At 37.8% G+C, this 25,969-nt stretch overlaps 2 protein-coding genes across 2 annotated transcripts; both read right to left on the reverse strand.

The window, feature by feature from the left end:
• Positions 1-470: 470 nt before the first annotated feature.
• LOC138444141 (olfactory receptor 4F3/4F16/4F29) lies at positions 471-1,418 on the reverse strand. The gene has a single exon (XM_069597468.1). The coding sequence runs from the start codon at positions 1,407-1,409 to the stop codon at positions 471-473; it is 939 nt and encodes a 312-aa protein (XP_069453569.1). The 5' UTR covers positions 1,410-1,418.
• A 14,290-nt stretch (positions 1,419-15,708) lies between these two features.
• On the reverse strand, positions 15,709-24,436 carry LOC138443469 (olfactory receptor 4F3/4F16/4F29-like). Its single transcript, XM_069595959.1, has 2 exons — positions 23,598-24,436; positions 15,709-15,817 (listed from the first exon to the last, which is right to left on the reverse strand). Exons 1-2 carry the CDS (start codon positions 24,425-24,427, stop codon positions 15,709-15,711), a joined length of 939 nt encoding a protein of 312 aa, XP_069452060.1. The 5' UTR covers positions 24,428-24,436.
• Positions 24,437-25,969: the final 1,533 nt, after the last annotated feature.

The raw sequence follows: 25,969 nt of genomic DNA on the forward strand, positions 1-25,969 counted from the left end.
AGATGAAAAATGTCTTTATTTGCTAACAAAATGATCATCTATGAAGAAAATCCTGCTTAATCTGTAAAAAACTAATAGAAGTAATGTTCTGCAAATGTGCAGGACATAATGCTAATAAACAAAAGTCTGTTGTATTTCTATATATTAACCACAAATAATTCTACATTAAACCCCAAAAGTACAATTTATAACCATATCAAAAATATGGAAATTTTAGGATGATTCTCAAAATAAGATATGCAAGTTTTACTCACCAAAATCTGAAAACACTGCTGAAAGTAATTAAATGGGACTTACATAGATACAGAGGTATAGTATTTAATGGCTACCAGGAATAAATACATTTATTTATTTATTTACAGATCTGACAACACTCAAAGCAAAATTTGATGCTGCAATTTCCTGACCTAAAATACCAAAGACAGAAGCATAAAGCTACTTTATGGTTAGTGAGAAGACTATCACATCATTTATGAAATTGTCCTATAAATCACTAGCTGTTTGCATACTCTCTTCATTGCTGCTTTCATCTCTTTATTCCTGAATGTATAAATAACTGGATTCAAGAAAGGAGTGACAACCGCGTCAAAAATAGCAAGAAACTTGTCCATTTGGGAATTGGGGTGCGGCCATGTATAGACAAACATGGTTGGACCAAAGAACAAAATAACCACAGTGATGTGGGCTGACAAAGTGGAGAGGGCCTTGGATGAACCGCCCGAGGAGCGTTTCCAAACAGTTAACAGGATGAAGATATACGAGATGAGGAGTATAAAGAAGGAACTAACACAGATAAACCCACTATTCACAGTGACCATGAATTGAAGTCTGTAAGTATCTGTACAGGCCAGTCTGAGGAGCCGAGGAAGATCACAGTAAAAGCTGTCCAGTACATTAGGACCGCAGAAGGGCAAATTCACAATAAATGCTAGCTGGAACAGGGAGTGGCTGACACCAAGGGCCCAGGCAGCAGCCAGAAACAAAATGCACATCCTTGGGCTCATGATGCTCAGATAGTGGAGAGGCTTACATATGGCAACATATCTGTCAAAGGCCATGGCTATGAGCAGCACCATCTCCACCCCACCGATGACATGGATGAAGAAGATCTGAGCAATGCAGCCTCCAAAGGAAATGACTTTACGCTTTCTGAAAAGGTCATGGATCATCTTGGGAGAAGTGACAGAGCAGGCTCCCAAGTCAATGAAGGAGAGGCTGGCCAGTAGGAAGTACATGGGGGAATGCAAGTGAGGATCAGTGGTCACAGAAAACACGATGAGGATGTTTCCAGTCATGCTTGCCACATAGAGCACAGAGGAGAACACCAGGAGGAGCAGCTGGAACTCCCATGAATGAGTGAGTCCCAGAAACACAAACTCAGACACCACCGAGTGATTCCCTCCATCCATCGATCCAGCCAACAGGGCTGCCACTGAAATATTGATAAATATGAAAATGAAGAGGAAAGTCTGATTATGGAGATGATAATTTCTGATTTTTCAATGTCCTCATATTGAATGAAAAGTATGTAATTATCCAGTTCATCAAATATACAAAAAATAATAATAATAATTAACACTATATCATCACAAAGTGTGGGCTGCAACATACTTCAAACATCATCAATACTCACACTTCAATGCTCTGCTCTCAAATTAACACATTAAACAAGAACAAAAGTGTCCATGACTTCATCAGCTGTTTAAATCTCTTCTGATACTGATTATTCCACATTTCCAAAATATCCCATTATGCTTTTATGTATATCTCATAATCCACTTTTCTCACAATTTACAAAAAGTAGTGATGAGAGGAAAACATTGACTGGTCAGTTGGCACCTGGAGTGAACGGGACATGAGACATGAATAGATACTGAATTAGCATAGACTGTAGATTAGAATAGACTGTAGATTAAGAAAATACTAGGGTATGTAAAATTGGAGGCCCTGCAAGTACAACAGGACAGGAGAAGTATGCAGATTCTAGTAAATAAAACAAACACAGCTTTCCATCACATTTTATCATATTCATGGCTATTCTGGGTGCCTCTAGTTTCCACATAATTTTTCATGGCTACAAATATCTAAACTGCACTCAATACTCAGTAAGGCTTTCATAATGGAACCTACAGTAGCTAAGTGTGAAAGGCTTTCTCCAGGTCTAATAAATGTGTATCTGAGGGATTTCTGCACTTTCTGCTAAGGTATATTCCTAAAGTCACAGATGATGTAAAAAATCTCTGAAAACATTTGCTTTCTCTCCATACATGTGAAGGTACTGAGGTCAGCACTTGAAATAGTTGCAATATTAAGTTGTAATTCATCAGTGCCTCAGTTTGTTGTTACCTTTAAGTCCACTGAGATCCCTCTATCCTTAGAAGTACTCAGTACCGCCTGCACGGTTACCTCTTTTAAGGTTTGATATTATCCTGCTTACTTGGCTTGGAAATCTGTTCAGATATTTAATCTTAAAGGCAATTTGTATCTCATACTTTCGATTTACAATTATAAAATAGGAATATCAAATATAAGTCACATTTTAGGAGGGCAAATAAGCTTTCTTTTTGATCTTAAATCATACTATATATAAGGAGAAGGAAATGGCAACCCACTCCTATTCTTGCCTGGAGAATCCCAGGGACAGAGGAGCCTGGTGGGCTGCTGTCTATGGGGTCGCACAGAGTCAGACACGACTGAAGCGACTTAGCAGCAGCAGCGGCGGCATACTATATAAAACATGACACAGAATTTAGTTCTTTAATATACATAGTATTTATATGTGAGGTGGAGAGTGAGCAGACAACAGTGTTGTGTTTCTCTGTCCAGACACTCATCTCAATCACTCCCTGTAGTAGAAGGTATTCCCTGAGAACACCTACTAGAGGTTAATTATTTTCAGACCTAGTGAAAAGCAACAGAACAGCTATACTGTTATCCATTTTTTGAGGTACAATTCCAGACCTTCTCATTCAAAGGGCCATCTGACTGATGCCCTCATTCACCCAGTCTGCAAACCTGACAGAAGCTGTCACTATGTCTGGGTCACCACCACCGGCATGAATGTCTTTCTACTCTCATCTGCATGCATTGACTGTGCTATCACATCCCAGTCCGATGGTCCACAGTCTCAAGCTGCACAGTGTTACCATAAACCTGAGGCTTGGAGTAGTGGGCAGGGAATAACCACTGTCTCCTGCTCATCAGGGCAGAGAGAATCAGCAAGGGAGAGGACTGATAGGATGGATGTACATGGGAAAGTAATGGAGGCATGGTGGGGGCAGGATGGGGGCAAGAAGCTTAGTAATTGTTGAAAAACCTTCAAAGCTTTGGTGAGGAAAAGAATATGTGCTCAGCATGGATGGAAAGTTTTCATGAAATTATTTATGGGCCATTTTGTCCAAGGTGATTATCAATCACATGAAAAACCCCCAACCAGGTTCACACAACTAGAATTGGGGGCCATAACCTAGAGCTCTTGACTCTTATTCCAGAGAAAATAATCAAGCAAAATAAAAATCCACAAAACACTATTTCCATATAATGTCCATTATTAACACTAAATTATATAATTAGTGTAATAATAAATAAAATATATAAAGTGAGTGCATAGTTAGAGATTATTTGACTAGTAAAATAGAAAATTATATTTGGGAAAGTGGTTATTCACTGCGAATATATTTCTGTACTGACGTGTCCTTTTTGCTGGTTATGCAACTGGTCATTACAACTGTAAAACACTTAAGTTGTTGTCTCTAAGGAGACCTTTCTTTTGCTCATCCTAAATTTTATTATCCTTAAAAAAGGTCAGTTAAACTCACTAGCTATAATGTAAACATACTAGCTATTATTGACAATTTTGTTCATAAGAACTTTAAAAAAAAAAAAAACTCCTGTAAATCAAAGAGCTGAGAAAACAGTTGAAAAAACATGAATTGAACACATAACAAATACTGTCTAATGTGGATATAACACATGTCAAGTGAATAGCAAGATAAATATTTGGAATGTGTTTTAGACATTCAATAATAGAAGATTATTAGTGTCAGCAATAGCAGGTGGGGAAGGCCGCTCCCAGGGTAGAGATACTGATTTGACTCTATAAGAATTAGTGAAAGCTACCAGTCAGAATGGCTGCGATCCAAAAATCTGCAAGCAATAAATGCTGGAGAGGGTGTGGAGAAAAGGGAACCCTCCTACACTGTTGGTGGGAATGCAAACTAGTACAGCCACTATGGAGAACAGTGTGGAGATTCCTTAAAAAATTGCAAATAGAACTACCTTATGACCCAGCAATCCCACTGCTGGGCATACACACCGAGGAAACGAGAATTGAAAGAGACACATGTACCCCAATGTTCATCGCAGCACTGTTTATAATAGCCAGGACATGGAAACAACCTAGATGTCCATCAGCAGATGAATGGATAAGAAAGCTGTGGTACATATACACAATGGAGTATTACTCAGCCATTAAAAAGAATTCATTTGAATCAGTTCTGATGAGATGGATGAAACTGGAGCCGATTATACAGAGTGAAGTAAGCCAGAAAGAAAAACACCAATACAGTATACTAACACATATATATGGAATTTAGGAAGATGGCAATGACGACCCTGTATGCAAGACAGGGAAAGAGACACAGATGTGTACAACGGACTTTTAGACTCAGAGGGAGAGGGAGAGGGTGGGATGATTTGGGAGAATGACATTCTAACATGTATACTATCATGTGAATTGAATCGCCAGTCTATGTCTGACGCAGGATGCAGCATGCTTGGGGCTGGTGCATGGGGATGACCCAGAAAGATGTTATGGGGAGGGAGGTGGGAGGGGGGTTCATGTTTGGGAATGCATGTAAGAATTAAAGATTTTAAAATTTAAAAAATAAAAAACTAAAAAAAAATAAAATAAAAATAAAAAAATAAAACTATAAAAAAAAAGAATTAGTGAAAGCTAAATAGAAAGAGAAAGAAATACCTTGAATTACATAATATCAAGGTGACTTTTAATATTACCTACCATTATTCATGTGTATATAGCTCATATTATATACCCAGATTCATACAGAAGTCAACAAATAGTTCTCAACTGTGAGGTTATATTAAAACAGCCTTATTAAAGCCATGACTACAGGTCAGTGATCTTTATTATTCTTTTTGGTTTGTTCTTGATTCTCTCCACCATCTTTTTCAATAGTTTCAACATGCTTAAGGGAAAGTTTCTCATTTTAAAACTTATAGGAGCATGATGAATAGTCTCCTAGTGAGAAGGCACCTAAGGCTTCACAACGTATTTCTCATTGGGGTTAGCTAACATTTCATCTCCATACCTACAGTCAGCACTCAGCTTATTTTCAGGAAGTATATGGAATAATCTGAGATGTATAGAAAAGTAAAATAGAGAGACAGGAGAACAAATAAATTTAAAATATTTAAAATATCTTAAAGATTGGATAGAGGGGAAATTCGAAAAGATGTGCAAAATGACAAAAAAGAAGCAAGAGGAGAAAAGAGAAAGAGCACATCAGAGTTCAGAGAGTACAAAATACGATAGCCTGTATTTCTGAGAACCCAGGTCAGTTAAGGAGAATATCACCCTCTCACCTTTAATTCACTGATTCAGGGCTGCTCCTGACTTTGAAACATTGGATTGCATTTAAGGAAGGCAGATGCTTCTATCACCTGCCCTGTCAGGCTCACAAAGTTTCTATGAAAATCACACTTGATAATGAATGGACAGGTTGCCTTTTATGCTGCACAATGATACACACATGTAATTCACAGTAAAAATTCAACTCTTATTATGACTTGAGGAGTCTAGCATATACTAAGCCGAAAAAGGTATACAGGACAATACACAGCAGATATATGAAATTCTCCCCCATGTACATTTTCTATACATTCTACTATCCCAGAAGGGCTCTCTGCCCTGTCAGCTTCTACTACTGCAGGTTAGAATACAGTTATTTTCAACGTTTGGTTCTTCTATATCGTGGATTTATCACATGGGTATACGCTCATATCAAAAGTCCAGAAATAATTCCCAAATTTTCATCTCTATCTTCTTCAGTCCTACAGATACAAAATGTCACATATTTCCTTTCATGCCTTACAGTAAAAGAGTTAATAGTTTGGGCTCTGATGTCAACCAGGATTTTTTTTTTCTTTCATTGAGGCTCAGTTGCTCACTTGCTGTGTGAGAATGACGAAATTATCTGACCTCTCTGAGCTTCAGTTTTGCAGGGTGTTGTGGGAAATAAATGATATATGTATGTAAACATATCTGCCTCAGTACCTAGCACACAGTATGACACAATAAATAGTACTTAATATAGTAAGGACTATTTACATCGTGGCTTTCAAAGATTGACAATATTCCCGAATATCTGAATCATTCATTATTCTAATGTATTGAACCTAGACCTTGTTTTATAAATTTTTATGTCTACACTTGTATCCAATCACTTAAGTACATTTCCCAAATAAGTGTACTCTTCAGGAGAGATATTAACCTAAGACTGCCTGAGGGATGCAGGAAGAAGCTTAGTGCTCTGCTTAGGCTGTGACCCTTTCACTACTGCCATCCCTATAATCCAAATCATAAAGTTCAATTCCTCACCTTAAAAAAGTTAAGTTTTTCCTGACCACTTCAGACAATATTGGATATTTCTTTAACGTTTAAGGATAAAAGTGAGTCAAGAAGGAAGAAAGGAGAAGGGCAGGTGTTTTGAGGGATTTCTAAAGGCTGTGTCCATCCAGGAGCAGATATGTATTGAGCTGAGGCAAGGAAGCCAAACTATACAGTACCAGTTGTTCAGGAAAATACAATATTCTCCAAACTGCCTTTTTCGATTCAGTTCAGTTCAGTCGCTCAGTCGTGTCCGACTCTTTGCATCCCCATGAATTGCAGCACACCAGGCCTCCCTGTCCATCACCAACTCCCGGAGTTAGGTATATTGAATTCTTTAGTTTTGATCTTCAATTTAACTATGCAATTTGAGAAAACAGGTTGTTTAGGCACATTATAAAGTCAGATGTTTACTTAAGACCAAAGTCTTATGTTTTATTATCAGTCTTAATTTCTCACTTATTTATTTGCTAATTTAAATGGATTTGCTTTCTATGAATGTTGTACAAGTTTGATCCTTATCTAACATGTATATAAATATACATCACTGTGTGATGAGGTCACAGACATGGAACAGATTCTCTAATATAGGAGAAGAGTAGGGAAAGTAACTACAGTGATGAGAAAAGGCAGCACAGCAAATGTGACATCTGTGTATAGCTTTAGAGACGGTAAATATCATAATACACAAACATAGGAACTAAAATTTCATTTAAAGAAGATGGTCCCTTGGATTGCAAGATCAAACCAGTCAATCCTAAAGGAAATAAGCCCTGAATACTCATTGGAAGGACTGATGCTGAAGCTGAAGCTCCAATACTTTGATCACCTGATTCGAAGAGGTGGCTCACTGAAAAAGACCTTAATGCTGAAAGATTTACGTCAAAAGGAGAAGAGGATGGCAGACAATGAGATGGCTAGATAGCATCACCAACTCAATGGACATGGATTTGAGCAAATTCCGGGAGATAGTAAAGGACAGGGAAGCTTGGTGTACTGCAGTACATAGGGTGGCAAGAGTCAAACACAACTTAGCAACTGAACAACAACAACAAAACATTAAAAGTAGGTAAGTTTGGTATTCATTAACAGTGAAGCATGCAGTTTGTCTATAGCACAAATGTTGCTTTGGAGAAGAGGAGAAAACTGGTAAAGATTAGTTTCTGCCCGACACTGAGAACTAACCTATTTAAGAATTATTACATAAGTGTAGAGAGACAACGAAGGATTGGGAGCAAGGAACTGATGATTAGGTCAGTCATTAGGGAAAATACTCCAACCATAACTGGAATAGGTCAATCAAAGGTTAAAAAAAACAATGGAGGTAGGGAATCCCTTAAGAAAATGATGAAATAGACAGATCAGGAAGGCCATGGAGAAGCATCAGGACTACACAGTTTTATCTATAAGAATAGAAACATAGCAGGCAGAAATACTGGGAAGTAAAAACCCAGAGGAATCGGTGACTGATTAAAGTTAATGTGAACATAAAGAGAGAGAAGTCAAAGATGACACCAAGATGTATGCATGAATAGAATAGTCACGGATTCATTTTTAAAAAGAAGACAGCTGGACATGGAATTTGTGATGATGGAGAAAAGGGATTATCACATTTACATTAAGCAAGTGACAGTTTCACATGGCATGCTGACAGTGTGAAAGGAAGCAAAGGAGCCAATGAGTTAGGCAGAACAGTCATGGAGATAGGAGGACAATCGGCTGTGAGCCAGAGAAGCCAAAACACAAGAGTGAATCAAGAACGAAGGATGAAAGCAGAACAAAAAAGGAGGGAGTCTAGAAATGCTATGACAGCGAAGAAAAGGGGGGGGGCAGTGATAAAAGGAGAAGTAATATAAGAAAACTGAGGCACCATCTGACATAAGTTTCTGCTTTGCAACCGGATGATTTCAGCCTAGTATTTCATAGGTACACATTATAAACATCAAATAGGTTAATTAAGGTATGAATAATATAATAGATGTGATAGAGTTGTTTAAGATAGAGTTAATGAAAGGTGCCCATTAGGGGCTGGATAACAAAGATTGCAGAGAACTTACAAGCTACTCTGTTGTAACACACACCAGCAATGCTCAGCAGCTTGAAATCAACCAAAAAAAAAAAAACAACACTTTAACTATTAGGGTGAAAAGGACTGAAAAGTGAAATGGCAAGTGAAGAAGGAGGTTACAAAGGTGTAAAAGGCTTCTGGTCATTGGACAGTACAACCAGACAGTCAAGACTGACCATAAGCCACAGGCCAGAAAGAAAAGCACATGAGACCAAAACACTAAATATTTTAAAATGAGGACAATCACTTGGGAAACTTGTAGTCATACAATAAATTGAGTCTTCCGTGGTATTCTTCTACGACTTTATTACCCTTCTTTGAAGTGTTGGTGTGTACTTCCTCTTACTCATACCCTAACTCTGCATACATGTGAGTCTTCTTCATGAGCCTAATTCTTGATCCATTCTCCTTCTCTCGTGCCAGCCAAAAACTGCCACAGAGAAGTTTAACATCACCACACGCTGAGGAAAACTCAGTTTTTGCATTCCTGGAACAAGAACCTTGGCTCAGTAATTTTCTCACTATGGATTTTACTTTTGTCCTTCCCACCTACCTGTTTTGTCAAGGGAACTAAGAGAACAGCATCATTAAGAATTCACATACATGTGTTCCCCATCCTGAAAAAAAAATACAATATTGTAAAGTAATTAACCTCCAATTAAAATAAATAAATTTATATTTTTTAAAAAGATGGATATAAAAAAATAAAATAAATAAAGCAGAAGTTTAAAACAGTGGGGGGAAAAAAGAATTCACATAGATATAGTTCTCCCAAAATCAACCAGATCCTATGCAGTATCATTACAGACACACAAAAATAGTTATATAAACAGTCAGAGCAACAGCTAATTATAACCCCAGGGGTTAGTGACCAAGTGGTGCTGCAGAGATCTGGGAATTATCATCTACAGTCATTTTGGTTTCCCACTGCAGCCAAGCAGAGAAGCTGTTAATGACAAGAAATGAGACATTTAGGTTTCTTATGATAAACAAGTACTGACCATCTTTTAAAGCTACTTTAAATATTTACTTTATGATGATTAAAGTTGAATTCCAGAGTAACATTTTAAATTGTCCTTTAAAATGTTGATTATCACAATAATATTTAACTTAAACACAGAATATATTAAAAAGTATGAAGAATATTACACAGAAATAAAACCACACAATATTCCATGAAAAAGAAAGTGAAGAGAATATATAAGGAAATGAGATTTAAATTGACTTAAAAAAATACTTTAATATATATTCTATTAAAGCCCAAGAACCATATTGTGAAGTAGATATAATTGTCACCACATAATCTCAGAAAAATTATTGATATTATACAGATATTATAAGGTTGAGCTATATATGAATTTAGGACTTTCTCAATTTTTTCTTCTCTTTCTTTCTTAAATTATGGAAAAGTTAATATTATCCAACAGATTCATGAAGCACAGGATCTTGAATCCAAATTTCAGGCATGCATAACAGACAAAACTGTAGGTCAACCTCAATTATGTAAATAAATTCAGAGTTTCAGTCTAAGATTCCAGTCTTGGAATGCTTCTCCCTAACTTTCTTTAAATAATGAGATGAAATATAAATGTGAACTCCATTCTTACAAAAACCAGGAAATCTACCTACAATTCCAAGGCATGATATGTAAAGTAAAACTACATGCCATAAAAATTGAAATAGGACAAGAATGAACACCAAAAGAAAATGCATGCCTCTAAAGATCTTGAATCAGTCAGGAAGTTCAATAGTCTCAAAAAGAGGTAGCTATGTTGAGAATAAAACCAGTGATCTTCATTTTGAATAGCAACATCAGAATGTGTGAACCCTCACACTAGAAAGTGATGGGATAGTGGAACTTAAAGAGAAAGATACAGATACAGCACCTTTGAAATACTTAGGCCATGTGTATAGCACGGCAAGGAGTGGAGGAAAGCATCCAGAATGCGGACAGTTGCCATTACATAATGAGAAGAAACAGACAAATCATAAGATATATGATATTTATTAACAAATATGACTCCACTCTGAGTCAGTAGTTAGACCAGCAGCCCAGGCTTGAGTCATACTAACAAATGAGAGGTATTTTCTTTTCCATCTTTATTTTTTTATTTATTTTTATTTTTTTTTTATTTTATTTTTCTGTGCTCTTTATTTTTTATTAATTATTTTTATTTTTTTACTTTACAATACTGTATTGGTTTTGCCATACATTGACATGAATCTGCCGCGGGTGTACATGAGTTCCCAGTCCTGAACCCCCCTCCCATATCATCTCTCTGGTCATCCCAGTGCACCAACCCCAAGCATCCTGTATCCTGCATCGAACCTAGACTGCCAATTCGTTTCTTACATAGTATACATGTTTCAATGCCATTCTCCCAAATCATACCACCCTCTCCCTCTCCCTCTCCCTCTCCCTCTCCCTCTCCCTCTCCCACAGAGTCCAAAAGTCCATTCTATACATCTGTGTCTCTTTTGCTGTCTCGCATACAGGGTTATCATTACCTTCTTTCTAAATTCCATATATATGTGTTAGTATAGTGTATTGGTGTTTTTCTTTCTGGCTCACTTCACTCTGTATAATCGGCTCCAGTTTCATCCATCTCATTAGAACTGATTTAAATGTATTCTTTTTAATGGCTGAGTAATACTCCATTGTGTATATGTACCACAGCTTTCTTATCCATTCATCTGCTGATGGACATCTAGGTTGCTTCCATGTCCTGGCTATTATAAACAGTGCTGCAATGAACACTGAGGTACATGCGTCTACTTCAATTCTGGTTTCCTCGGTGTGTATGCCCAGCAGTGGGATTGCTGGGTCATAAGGCAGTTCTATTTCCAGGTTTTTAAGGACTCTCCATGCTGTTCTCCACAGTGGCTGTACTAGTTTGCATTCCCACCAACAGTGTAAGAGGGTTCCCTTTTCTCCACACCCTCTCCAGCATTTATTGCTTGCAGACTTTTGGATCACAGCCATTCTGACTGGTGTGAAATGGTACCTCATTGTGGTCTTGATTTGCATTTCTCTGATAATGAGTGATGTTGAACACCTTTTCATGTGTTTGTTAGCCATCCGTATTGTCTTCTTTGGAGAAATGTCTATTTAGTTCTTTGGCCCATTTTTTGACTGGGTCATTTAGTTTCCTGGAATTGAGCTGCATAAGTTGCTTGTATATTTTTGAGATTGGTTATTTGTCAGTTTCTTCATTTGCTATTATTTTCTCCCATTCCGAAGGCTGTCTTTTCACCTTGCTTATAGTTTCCTTTGTTGTGCAGAAGCTTTTAATTTTAATTAGATCCCATTTGTTTATTTTTGCTTTTATTTCCAGTGTTCTGGGAGGTGGATCATAGAGGATTCTGCTGTGATTTATGTTGGAGAGTGTTTTGCCTATGTTCTCCTCTAGAAGTTTTATAGTTTCTGGTCTTATGTTTAGATCTTTAATCCATTTTGAGTTTATTTTTGTGTATGGTGTTAGAAAATGTTCTAGTTTCATTCTTTTACAAGGGGTTGACCAGTTTTCCCAGCACCACTTGTCAAAGAGATTGTCTTTAATCCATTGTATGTTCTTGCCTCCTTTGTCGAAGATAAGGTGTCCATAGGTGTGTGGATTTATCTTGAGAGATATTTTTTGAAAACAACATTCCAAAATTCAATTGCCTTCTATTATATATCACAATCACCCGTACCTCCTCCTCCTTCATGATATCCTTTCAAATATCTAGTGTATTAATAGATTAATGATGATAAAATTATATTTCATAGTATAATGATTCTATTATAAAATAATGATGACCTGTGTGAATATACTTCAATAAGAAAGAAAAGGGAAAATGACATAAGATAAACAGTAAACACATAATAGATGATTATGCCATGAAGTAGTGAAAATTATAAGCGAAAATGTAAAGATATCTTCTTTCTGAAATGACATTTAAAAAATATGAGTCAAATTAAATAAATGACAGAAAATATGAAATGACAAAAAATAAACTGGAAATTTCAAGAAGTAAATAACAAAATGAAAGTGTGACAGAAATGAGGATCACTAAAGACTCATTGGAAAAGACCCTGATGCTGGGAGAGATTGGGGGCAGGAGGAGAAGGGGACAACAGAGGATGAGATGGCTGGATGGCATCACCGACTCGATGGACGTGAGTTTGAGTGAACTCCGGGAGTTGGTGATGGACAGGGAGGCCTGGTATGCTGCAGTTCATGGGGTAGCAAAGAGTCGGACACGACTAAGCGACTGAACTGAACTGAACAGAAGAAAAAAGTGGAAGCTTAAATATTCTAAAAAGAAGAATGGAGTTTAAAAGATTAAAGAAAAATATAGATTAAAATAATATCCAACAAATTAAAAATTAGTGTTTCTTATAAAGAGTTCATAATGTTTAGTATAGAAATTATTCAAAATAAAGCAAAAGAAAACTTCTCCAAAACAAAAGATGCATTGAATTTACAGACTAAAGGGCTTCTCAGAAACCAGGCGGGAAAAATATAGCATGGGTCACATCAAGGCAAATCCAACTGGTTATCAAACCTCGTGTGCACAAAATAAAGAAACTTCAAAAAAAAAATAAAGCTTAGGAAACAGAGTTCTCCTGAGGCCTTACTGAAGAAAATAGAGAATAAACTTCACTATTCAAAAAATGAACAGATATAACATGGTAATAGTAAATTATGAAGTTTAATATTAAACAGTCCTGGGAATCCTGAAGACTATGGTTAAAGAACAGAATACAAATGTTAAAAACTATGACACTATAAAGAGTAATTAGTTACATGTCAGTTATATATCAATAAACCTGGAAAGTATATTTTAAAAAGAATAATTATATTAGTAAAAAAAATTAAAAACAAAAATATTTCTACTGAAATATTCTGATTTCTTTATCTTTCACAGTAGAAGGGATTCAAAATTACTTTAAAGGTGAATAATTATTATTTTAAAGTATAGAGGCAATGATTAAAAGAACTAAGAATTAAGAAATCAAATAAAATTGAGTGATGAAATGGAAAAGGATAGGGGGTGGGTAAAAGATAAAAAGCATGTATACTAATTTCTACTATAGTGAGGAGCCATTTCCTTCTCCATTTCCTTCTTTCCAACCCAGTGATTGAACCTGGGTCTCTGGCATTGCAGGTAGATTCTTTACAATCTGAGCTACAAAAGCCCACAGAAAGGAGTCAATGGGTACTATCTTTGAGGTAACACAAAATTATAGCATTACCTATGTTATATACAATGAGTAATTAAAACTAAGTATAAACCTTCAAAGTTATTAAAAGAAAACACACACACACAAAGAAATAAAACATCATATAGAAAGAAATTTTAATACACTAAAAGTATTCAAAAGGATGCATAAAATTAATTCATTTACTTATCCTAATATTTATTGACTACCCCATTGCCAGGACTGTGCCCAGCGCAAATGACTGACAGTTCCCCCATCTTGAGGTTTTATATACTAAAGCCAGAGGCAGATATTAAACAACCACAGAAACAAATGCAAAGTTGCAAACATGAAAATTACACTGTCATATTGTAATAGAAGGATTTGATGTAAGCAACAAAGTCAGTAAAGATTTCCTGAAGAAGCAACTGATGCTAAAATCTAAATGATAAATAGATGTTGCCTAAGAATGGAAGACGAAAGATTCCCTGAAAGGGGAACAATCTGTGCTTCCCCTTGAGGCCAGAGAGGGCACTGGGAGTGAAACCTGGAACTACACTGAGAGAAAATGAGGGGAGATTTATACAGGATAAGGCTGAGATAAGTAGTGGGATACTGTTTCTAGGAAAATGAAAAGACAAGAAAAGTTTAAAATCTTCCTCCAAGGAGGGTGATAAGAACAGACTAGATATTTATGACTATCACTTGGATCCCTGTGTACAGAGTAGGTTTGAAGGAATCTGGACTGGATGTTGGGGCTTCCCATGTGGTTCTAGTGGTAAAGAACCTGTCTGCCAATGCAGGAGACTTAAGAAATGTGGGATCGAACCCTGGGTCAGGAAGATCCCCTGGAGGAGGGCATGGAAATCCACTCCAGTATTCTTGCCTGAAGAATCCCATGGACAGAGGAGCCTGGCAGGCTAAACAGTCCATGGGGTCACAAAGAATTGCGCACAACTGAGTGACTTAGCACACAGCACACAAATGGAAAAAATAGGCTATATTGGACTTATGACATTTGGCAAGCACTGGAAACTCATGTTGGATTTTTACAGTGCACTACAAAAAGTTTCATAAATTTGCATTGAGAATATTTGAATCATATCTCTCTCTAATTATATCTCCTCCAGGCCATACATATTGGGGTGCTTCAATGTATTCTTAGAAACAATTCCAGATACAGAATAAATACAATGCCATATATAAAGAGAAATGAATAGTTTTAGGAGACAGATAAAAGAATGAATAATTGGTTCATGAATATACCTATATGTGAACAGTAGGAAACCAGTAGTGTCATTTATTTAGGCTTTCAAAAATCTTCCCAACAGGGTTTATGTCACCAATAAAAAATATTGGTAATTAAGAGAGAGTAGTGAGAAAAGAGGAAGAAGACAAGGAGGCCAGAGAGACTGATATTTCCTTAGTCTGAAATCAGATACTTTGAAAAAGACCCATTCTTGGTAAATGTGGAGATTATCAATGGAATAATCAGCATCTTGGTTACTTCAAGATGCAGATTATGAGTAAATATATGGACAAATTGAAACAATTATCAGTTTAAAATCTAGAAAGAAAAGAGAAGTAAAGAAACTAGCTAGAAAGAAATGATTATAATTAGAACATATGTGTGTAATCCCATATAAATAAATATAAATTTTTAATTAAGGTTTTATTTGTCTAAATGTTTATTCTCTTTAGGGAAGACAAGCAATCTTATAGACTATGGTAACACTCTACTTATGAGCTAATGAACTAGAAAGAGCTAATTTCATAATACCAGATACAGGCAACATAATGATCAGGATAAGATCATTTTAATATCATTTATGAAATCTTTCTAAAAATCATGAATGGTCTGAAAGCTCTCTTCATTGCTACCTTCATCTCTTTGTTCCTGAATGTGTAGATGACTGGATTTAAAAAAGGAGTGAGGGAGAGGGAGGGAAAGATGGCGGAGGAATAGGACGGGAAGATCACGTTCTCCCTCACAAATTCCTCAAAAGAACATTTCAACGCCGAGCAAACTCCACAAAACAACTTCTGTAGGCTGGCAGAGGACATCAGGCAACCAGAAAAGCAGACCATTGTCTTCAAAAACAGGTAGGAAAAAATATAAAAGACGAAAAAGGAGACAAAGGAGGTGGGGAGGGAGCTCCGTCCCGGGAAGGGAAGCCCATCCCGGGAAGGGAATTTTAAGAAGAGAGGTTTCCAAACACCAGGAAACACTCTCCCTGCCGAGTCTGTGGCGAGCCTTGGAAACACAGAGGGCAACATAACAGGAAGGAAAAATAGATAAATAATTAAAACCAAGAGTTTACAAGCCCACCAGTAACTCCCCCAGCGGAAAAGCAGCACAGACGCCTGCATCCGCCATTGGGAAGTGGGGGCAGGGCAGGGACGCGCGGGAGGCGCGGGCTGCAGAGCTTTGTAAGAATCGGGCAGGAACGCCCCACGCGCAACCAGAACGATCTAACTTGGGCTAGCAAACCAGACTGTGGGATAGCTACCACGCGAAAAGCTCGAACATAAGACACCGCCAGGACCCAGCACAGAACAAAGGACGGAACGGAAAAAGCCGGCTACAGACCATTCCCCGCCGGGGACAGGCAGCCAGAGCCGTAAGGACTGGAAAGGGGCAATTGCAGACCCGGAGAGACTTTACTTACCTAACTGCAAGCAGGCTCCTTTGCTAAGACTTCTGGGGGTGCTGGACAGTCACAGTCTGCCTCACGGGGTGCGCCAGCGGTCCACCCAGAGAGCTGAGCGGCAGCGGCGGAAAAGGTGACAAGCCGCGGCGATTGCGCTCGCCAAACTCCTGAGCTACTCGGACCTGGGAAGGGCACAAAGCGCAGTCCCAGCCGCATTTGTGCCTCTGAGGGCTGCCTGAGGGCCGAACCTGAGCGGCTTGGACCGGGGAAGTGCACGCAGCCTAGGGCCGGCCCCAGACGGTTCCCGGCTGAGCATCGTAGAGCCGGAGCGGTTTGTGCACCGCGAGGAAGGACAGGTCAAGCGGGGCAGAGATACTGTGTACACACGACAGTGCTATTTGTTTGCAGCATCCCCCCTCCCCACAGCGCGACTGAACTAGTGAGCCTAAAAACCAGCAAACAGAAGAAGTTAAACAGAGGGAACCACCTTGGAAGTGAGCCCACACGGCCCATAACATCAGAGAAGAGCCAGATATATTTTTAATTTTTAATATTTTTAAAATCATTCTTTTTTTTTTTTTGCCTTTTGCTTTTTTTTTTCTTTTTTTTCCGAGCTTTTTTTTAATTGTTAAATCTTCTATTTCTCCTCTAATTTTTATTTCTATAACCTAGTATTACTATTTTTTAAAAAAAAAGACTTTTTTTTTTTTTTTTTTTTAAGGCAAACACCAAATATACTCTTTGGATGGTTGTTGGTGTTTTGTTTTGTTTTTTTTTGTTTGTTTGTTTTTCAATAATTCTTTTTTTTTCTTTCTTCCTTTTTCCTTCTGCTTTTCTTTAATATTGTATCTTTGAAAATCCAACCTCTACTCCAGATTTTTAATCTTTGTTGTCAATTTTGTACATTTAAAAACCCAAACTTCACTACCCAAGTTTACCTGAGAGCGAGATTACTGGCTTGTCCACTCTCTCCTCCTCTGGCCTCTCCTTTTTCTCCACCAGGTGGCCTCTGTCTCTTTTCTCCCCCATCTCTTCTCTATCCAACTCTGTGAATCTCTGTGTGTTCCAGACGGTAGAGAACACCTAAGGAACTGGTTACTGGCAGGATTTGTCTCTCTCCTACTCATTCCTCTCTCTTATCCTCCTGGTCACCTCTGTCTACTTCCTCCCTCTCCTCTTCCCCGTATAACTCTGTAAATACCTCTGAGCGGTCCAGACTATAGAGCGCACATAAGGAAGTGACTACTGGCTAGCTTGCTCTCTCCTCTCTTGATCTCACCACATCTCATTCCAGTTACCTCTAACTACCCCCTCCATCTTCTCTTCTCCTTGTAACTCAGTGAACCTCTCTGAGTGTCCCTCAAGGTGGAGAAACTTTTCATCTTTAACCTAGATGTTTTATCATCGGTGCTGTATAGATGGAGAAGTCTAGAGGCTACTGTGAAAATAAAACTGAAAACCAGAAGCAGGAAGCTTAAACCCAAAGCCTGAAAACATTAGAGAACTCTTGAATTCAGGGAACATTAAGCAATAGGAGCTCATCAAAAGCCTTCATACCTACACTGAAACCAAGCTCCACCCAAGGGCCAACAAGTTCCAAAACAAGACATACCACGCAAATTCTCCAGCAACACAGGAACACTCCCCTGAGCCTCAATATACAGGCAGCTCAAAATTATCCCAAAACCTTTGATGTCTCATAACCCATTACAGGTCACTCCACTGCACTCCAGAGAGAAGAAACCCAGCTCCACCCACCAAAACTCCAACACAAGCCTCCCTAACCAGGAAACCTTGACAAGCCACTGATAGAACCCCACCCAAAGTGAGGAAGCTCCATAATAAAGAGAACTCCTCAAATTATCAGAATATAAAAAGGCCACCCCAAACGCAGCAATATAACCAAGATGAAGAGACAGAGGAATACTCAGCAGGTAAAGGAACAGGAGAGTTGCCCACCAAATCAAACAAAAGAGGAAGAAGTAGGGAATCTACCGGAGAAGGAATTCCGAATATTGATAGTGAAAATGATCCAAAATCTTGAAATCAAAATGGAAACACAGATAAATAGCCTAGAGACAAGGATTGAGAAGATGCAAGAAAGGTTTAACAAGCACCTAGAAGAAATAAAAAAGAGTCAATATATAATGAATAATGCAATAAATGAGATCAGAAACACTCTGGAGGCAACAAATAGTAGAATAACGGAGGCAGAAGATAGGATTAGTGAAATAGAAGATAGAATGGTAGAAATAAATGAATCAGAGAGGAAACAAGAAAAACGAATTAAAAGAAACGAGGACAATCTCAGAGACCTCCAGGACAATATGAAACGCTCCAACATTCGAATTATAGGAGTCCCAGAAGAAGAAGACAGAAAGAAAGATCATGAGAAAATCCTTGAGGAGATAATAGTTGAAAACTTCCCTAAAATGGGGAAGGAAATAATCACCCAAGTCCAAGAAACACAGAGAGTCCCAAATAGGATAAACCCAAGGCGAAACACCCCAAGACACATATTAATCAAATTAACAAAGATCAAACACAAAGAACAAATATTCAAAGCAGCAAGGGAAAAACAACAAATAACACACAAGGGGATTCCCATAAGGATAACAGCTGATCTGTCAATAGAAACTCTTCAGGCCAGGAGGGAATGGCAAGACATACTTAAAGTGATGAAAGACAATAACCTACAGCCCAGATTACTGTACCCAGCAAGGATCTCATTCAAATACGAAGGAGAAATCAAAAGCTTTACAGACAAGCAAAAGCTGAGAGAATTCAGCACCACCAAACCAGCTCTCCAACAAATTCTAAAGGATATCCTCTAGACAGGAAACACGAAAAGGGTGTATAAACCCGAACCCCAAACAATAAAGTAAATGGCAACGGGATCATACTTATCAATAATTACTTTAAACGTAAATGGGTTGAACGCCCCAACCAAAAGACAAAGACTGGCCGAATGGATACAAAAACAAGACCCCTCTATATGCTGCTTACAAGAGACCCACCTCAAAACAAGGGACACATACAGACTGAAAGTGAAGGGCTGGAAAAAGATATACCACGCGAATAGAGACCAAAAGAAAGCAGGAGTGGCAATACTCATATCCGATAAAATAGACTTTAAAACAAAGGCTGTGAAAAGAGACAAAGAAGGCCACTACATAATGATCAAAGGAACAATCCAAGAAGAAGATATAACAATTATAAATATATATGCACCCAATATAGGAGCATCGCAATATGTAAGACAAATGCTAACAAGTATGAAAGGGGAAATCAACAATAACACAATAATAGTGGGAGACTTTAATACCCCACTCACACCTATGGACAGATCAACTAAACAGAAAATTAACAAAGAAACGCAAACTTTAAATGATACATTAGATCAGTTAGACCTAATTGATATCTATAGGACATTTCACCCCAAAACAACGAATTTCACCTTTTTTTCAAGTGCTCATGGAACCTTCTCCAGGATAGATCACATCCTGGGCCATAAATCTAAACTTGATAAATTCAAGAAAATCGAAATCATTCCAAGCATCTTTTCTGACCATAATGCATTAAGATTAGATCTCAATTACAGGAGAAAAACTATTAAAAATTCCAACATATGGAGGTTGAACAACACACTTCTGAATAACCAACAAATCACAGAAGAAATCAAAAAAGAAATCAAAATATGCATAGAAACTAATGAAAATGAAAACACAACAACCCAAAACCTGTGGGACACTATAAAAGCAGTGCTAAGAGGAAAGTTCATAGCAATACAGGCATACCTCAAGAAACAAGAAAAAAGTCGAATAAATAACCTAACTCTACAACTAAAGCAACTAGAAAAGGAAGAGTTGGAGAACCCCAGAGTGAGTAGAAGGAAAGAAATCTTAAAAATTAGGGCAGAAATAAATGCAAAAGAAACAAAAGAGACCATAGCAAAAATCAACAAAGCCAAAAGCTGGTTCTTTGAAAGGATAAATAAAATTGACAAACCATTAGCCAGACTCATCAAGAAGCAAAGAGAGAAAAATCAAATCAATAAAATTAGAAATGAAAATGGAGAGATCACAACAGACAACACAGAAATACAAAGGATCATAAGAGACTACTATGAGCAGTTGTATGCCAATAAAATGGACAACGTGGAAGAAATGGACAAATTCTTAGAAAAGTACAATTTTCCAAAACTGAACCAGGAAGAAATCGAAAATCTTAACAGACCCATCACAAGCACGGAAATTGATACTGTAATCAGAAATCTTCCAGCAAACAAAAGCCCAGGTCCAGATGGCTTCACAGCTGAATTCTACCAAAAATTTCGAGAAGAGCTAACACCTATCCTCCTCAAACTCTTCCAGAAAATTGCAGAGGAAGGTAAACTTCCAAACTCATTCTATGAGGCCACCATCACCCTAATACCAAAACCTGACAAAGATGTCACAAAAAAAGAAAACTACAGGCCAATATCTCTGATGAACATAGATGCAAAAATCCTCAACAAAATTCTAGCAATCAGAATCCAACAACACATTAAAAAGATCATACACCATGACCAAGTGGGCTTTATCCCAGGGATGCAAGGATTCTTCAATATCCGCAAATCAATCAATGTAATTCACCACATTAACAAATTGAAAAATAAAAACCATATGATTATCTCAATAGATGCAGAGAAGGCCTTTGACAAAATTCAACATCCATTTATGATAAAAACTCTCCAGAAAGCAGGAATAGAAGGAACATGCCTCAACATCATAAAAGCTATCTATGACAAACCCACAGCAAACATTATCCTCAATGGTGAAAAATTGAAAGCATTTCCCCTAAAGTCAGGAACAAGACAAGGGTGTCCACTTTCACCGCTACTATTCAACATAGTTCTGGAAGTTTTGGCCACAGCAATCAGAGCAGAAAAAGAAATAAAAGGAATCCAAATTGGAGAAGAAGAAGTAAAACTCTCACTGTTTGCAGATGACATGATCCTCTACATGGAAAACCCTAAAGACTCCACCAGAAAATTACTAGAGCTCATCAATGAATATAGTAAAGTTGCAGGATATAAAATCAACACACAGAAATCCCTTGCATTCCTATACACGAATAATGAGAAAGTAGAAAAAGAAATTAAGGAAACAATTCCATTCACCATTGCAACGAAAAGAATAAAATACTTAGGAATATATCTACCTAAAGAAACTAAAGACCTATATATAGAAAACTATAAAACACTGATGAAAGAAATCAAAGAGGACACTAATAGATGGAGAAATAGACCATGTTCATGGATCGGAAGAATCAATATAGTGAAAATGAGTATACTACCCAAAGCAATTTACAAATTCAATGCAATCCCTATCAAGCTACCAGGCACATTTTTCACAGAACTAGAACAAATAATTTCAAGATTTGTATGGAAATACAAAAAACCTCGAATAGCCAAAGCAATCTTGAGAAAGAAGAATGGAACTGGAGGAATCAACTTGCCTGACTTCAGGCTCTACTACAAAGCCACAGTCATCAAGACAGTATGGTACTGGCACAAAGACAGACATATAGATCAATGGAACAAAATAGAAAGCCCAGAGATAAATCCACACACATATGGACACCTTATCTTTGACAAAGGAGGCAAGAATATACAATGGAGTAAAGACAATCTCTTTAACAAGTGGTGCTGGGAAAACTGGTCAACCACTTGTAAAAGAATGAAACTAGATCACTTTCTAACACCGCACACAAAAATAAACTCAAAATGGATTAAAGATCTAAATGTAAGATCAGAAACTATAAAACTCCTAGAGGAGAACATAGGCAAAACACTCTCAGACATAAATCAAAGCAGGATCCTCTATGATCCACCTCCCAGAATGCTGGAAATAAAAGCAAAAATAAACAAATGGGATCTAATTAAAATTAAAAGCTTCTGCACAACAAAGGAAAATATAAGCAAGGTGAAAAGACAGCCTTCAGAATGGGAGAAAATAATAGCAAATGAAGCAACTGACAAACAACTAATCTCAAAAATATACAAGCAACTTCTGCAGCTCAACTCCAGAAAAATAAACGACCCAATCAAAAAATGGGCCAAAGAACTAAATAGACATTTCTCCAAAGAAGACATACGGATGGCTAACAAACACGGATGGCTAACAAAAAGATGCTCAACATCACTCATTATTAGAGAAATGCAAATCAAAACCACAATGAGGTACCACTTCACACCAGTCAGAATGGCTGCGATCCAAAAATCTGCAAGCAATAAATGCTGGAGAGGGTGTGGAGAAAAGGGAACCCTCCTACACTGTTGGTGGGAATGCAAACTAGTACAGCCACTATGGAGAACAGTGTGGAGATTCCTTAAAAAATTGCAAATAGAACTACCTTATGACCCAGCAATCCCACTTCTGGGCATACACACCGAGGAAACCAGAATTGAAAGAGACACATGTACCCCAATGTTCATCGCAGCACTGTTTATAATAGCCAGGACATGGAAACAACCTAGATGTCCATCAGCAGATGAATGGATAAGAAAGCTGTGGTACATATACACAATGGAGTATTACTCAGCCGTTAAAAAGAATTCATTTGAATCAGTTCTGATGAGATGGATGAAACTGGAGCCGATTATACAGAGTGAAGTAAGCCAGAAAGAAAAACACCAATACAGTATACTAACACATATATATGGAATTTAGGAAGATGGCAATGACGACCCTGTATGCAAGACAGGGAAAGAGACACAGATGTGTATAACGGACTTTTGGACTCAGAGGGAGAGGGAGAGGGTGGGATGATTTGGGAGAATGCCATTCTAACATGTATACTATCATGTGAATTGAATCGCCAGTCTATGTCTGACGCAGGATGCAGCATGCTTGGGGCTGGTGCATGGGGATGACCCAGAAAGATGTTATGGGGAGGGAGGTGGGAGGGGGGTTCATGTTTGGGAATGCATGTAAGAATTAAAGATTTTAAAATTTAAAAAATAAAAAACTAAAAATACAAAAAAAAAATAAAATAAAAATAAAAAATAAAAAAGGAGTGAGAACAGCATCAGAAAGAGCAAGAAACGTGTCCATTTGGGAACTGGGGTGCGGCCATGTATAGATAAACATAGTTGGACCAAAGAACAAAATAACCACAGTGATGTGAGCTGACAAAGTGGAGAGGGCCTTGGATGAACTGCCCGAGGAGCGTTTCCAAACAGTTAACAGGATGAAGATATACGAGATGAGGAGTATAAAGAAGGAACTAACACAGATAAACCCACTATTCACAGTGACCATGAATTGAAGTCTGTAAGTATCTGTACAGGTCAGTCTGAGGAGCTGAGGAAGATCACAGTAAAAGCTGTCCAGTACATTAGGACCACAGAAGGGCAAATTCACAATAAATGCTAGCTGGAACAGGGAGTGGCTGACACCAAGGACCCAGGCAGCAGCCAGAAACAAAATGCACATCCTTGGGCTCATGATGCTCAGATAGTGGAGAGGCTTACATATGGCAACATATCTGTCAAAGGCCATGGCTATGAGCAGCACCATCTCCACCCCACCGATGACATGGATGAAGAAGATCTGAGCAATGCAGCCTCCAAAGGAAATGACTTTACGCTTTCTGAAAAGGTCATGGATCATCTTGGGAGAAGTGACAGAGCAGGCTCCCAAGTCAATGAAGGAGAGGCTGGCCAGTAGGAAGTACATGGGGGAATGTAAGTGAGGATCAGTGGTCACAGAAAACACAATGAGGATGTTTCCAGTCATGCTTGCCACATAGAGCACAGAGGAGAACACCAGGAGGAGCAGCTGGAACTCCCATGAATGAGTGAGTCCCAGAAACACAAACTCAGACACCACCGAGTGATTCCCTCCATCCATCAATCCAGCCAACAGGGCTGCTGCTGAAATAATGATAAATATGAAAATGAAGAGGAAAGTCTGATTATGGAGATGATAATTTCTGATTTCAGTATTCTCATAATGAATGAAAAGTATATAATTATCCAATTCCTCAAATATATAAACAAAAAGACAATAACATAATATCATCACAATGTTTGAGGTGCATGTACTTCAAACCTATCATCACAAATACTCTCACTTCAACATTCTGTTCTTAAATTAACAGAGTCGGCAAATACAAAAGATTCCAACGTGTCCATGACATTCATCAGCTGTTTATATCACTTCTGGGGACTTCCCTGGTGGTCCTCTGGTTAGAAGTACACCATGCCGTGCAGGAAACAGGGGTTTGACCCCTGCTTGGGGAACTAAGATCCCACAAACCTTGGAGCAACTGAGCCAATGCTCTGCAGTCACAGGTATAGAGTCCATGCACCTCAACGAAAGATCCCACATAATGCATCAAAGTTCCCACATGCTGGAACTAAGATCTGACATAGCCAATAAGTAAAGATTATTTTTTAATATTTTCTTAAGTTCACTTCTGATATTGACTATTTCTCATTTCCAAAATATTCCATCATGTTTTTATATATATTCTCATAATCCAATTTTCTCACAATTCACTGACAAAAAGTAGTGATGAGAGGAAAGCATGATTGACTGGTCGATTGTCACCTGGATTGAAAGTTACATGAGACATGAATTGATAGTCTCCTGTCTTTTATCCTTATCTCAGGATAAGCTGTAGATTGAGACAAAATAGAGAGAATGTGGTATGTAAAACTGGAGATCCCACAAGTATAGTAAAACAGGGGAAGCATGTGGACTTCAATAAGAAACAAAACAACCACTGTTTCCATCACATTTTATCATGGCCATGGCTATTCTGGGTGCCTGTAGTTTCCACATAATTTTTCATGACTACAAAATCCCTAAACTGGATTCAAACCTAGTAAGACTTTCATGATGGAGCTTACAGCAGCTAGGTGTGAAAGGGTTTCTCTAGACCTAATAAATGTATATTTGGGGAATTTCTGAAATTTCTGCTGAGGTATATATCTAAAGCAGCCACAGATGATGTAAAACATATCTGAAAGCATTTTTCTGTTCATACATGTGAAGGTATTGAAGTCAGCACTTGGAATACTTGAGATGTTAAGTCTCAGCTTTCCCTTAATGTCATCTCTTTTGTTCACTGATACCCCCTTACACTTAAAAGTATTCAGTAACACTTGCATGATAACCTATTCCAATAGCTGATATTATCCTGCTTAATTGTACTTTGAAATCTAGTCATGTATTTTATCTTCAAGGCAATTTGTATATTATTGATTTATAATTATAAAATATGAGGAATATCAAACACTAATAAGTCCCATTATAGGAGGGCAGATAAGATTCCTTCTTGATCTTAAATCATAATATACAAAGTTAGTTAGTTCTTTAATACATATAGTAATTATATGTGAGGTGGAGGGTAAGCAAACAATGGTGTTATGTTTCTCTGTGTGCAGA

This window comes from Ovis canadensis, chromosome 7 (genome assembly GCF_042477335.2).
Source record: "Ovis canadensis isolate MfBH-ARS-UI-01 breed Bighorn chromosome 7, ARS-UI_OviCan_v2, whole genome shotgun sequence".
Classification (NCBI taxonomy): Eukaryota; Metazoa; Chordata; class Mammalia; order Artiodactyla; family Bovidae; genus Ovis; species Ovis canadensis.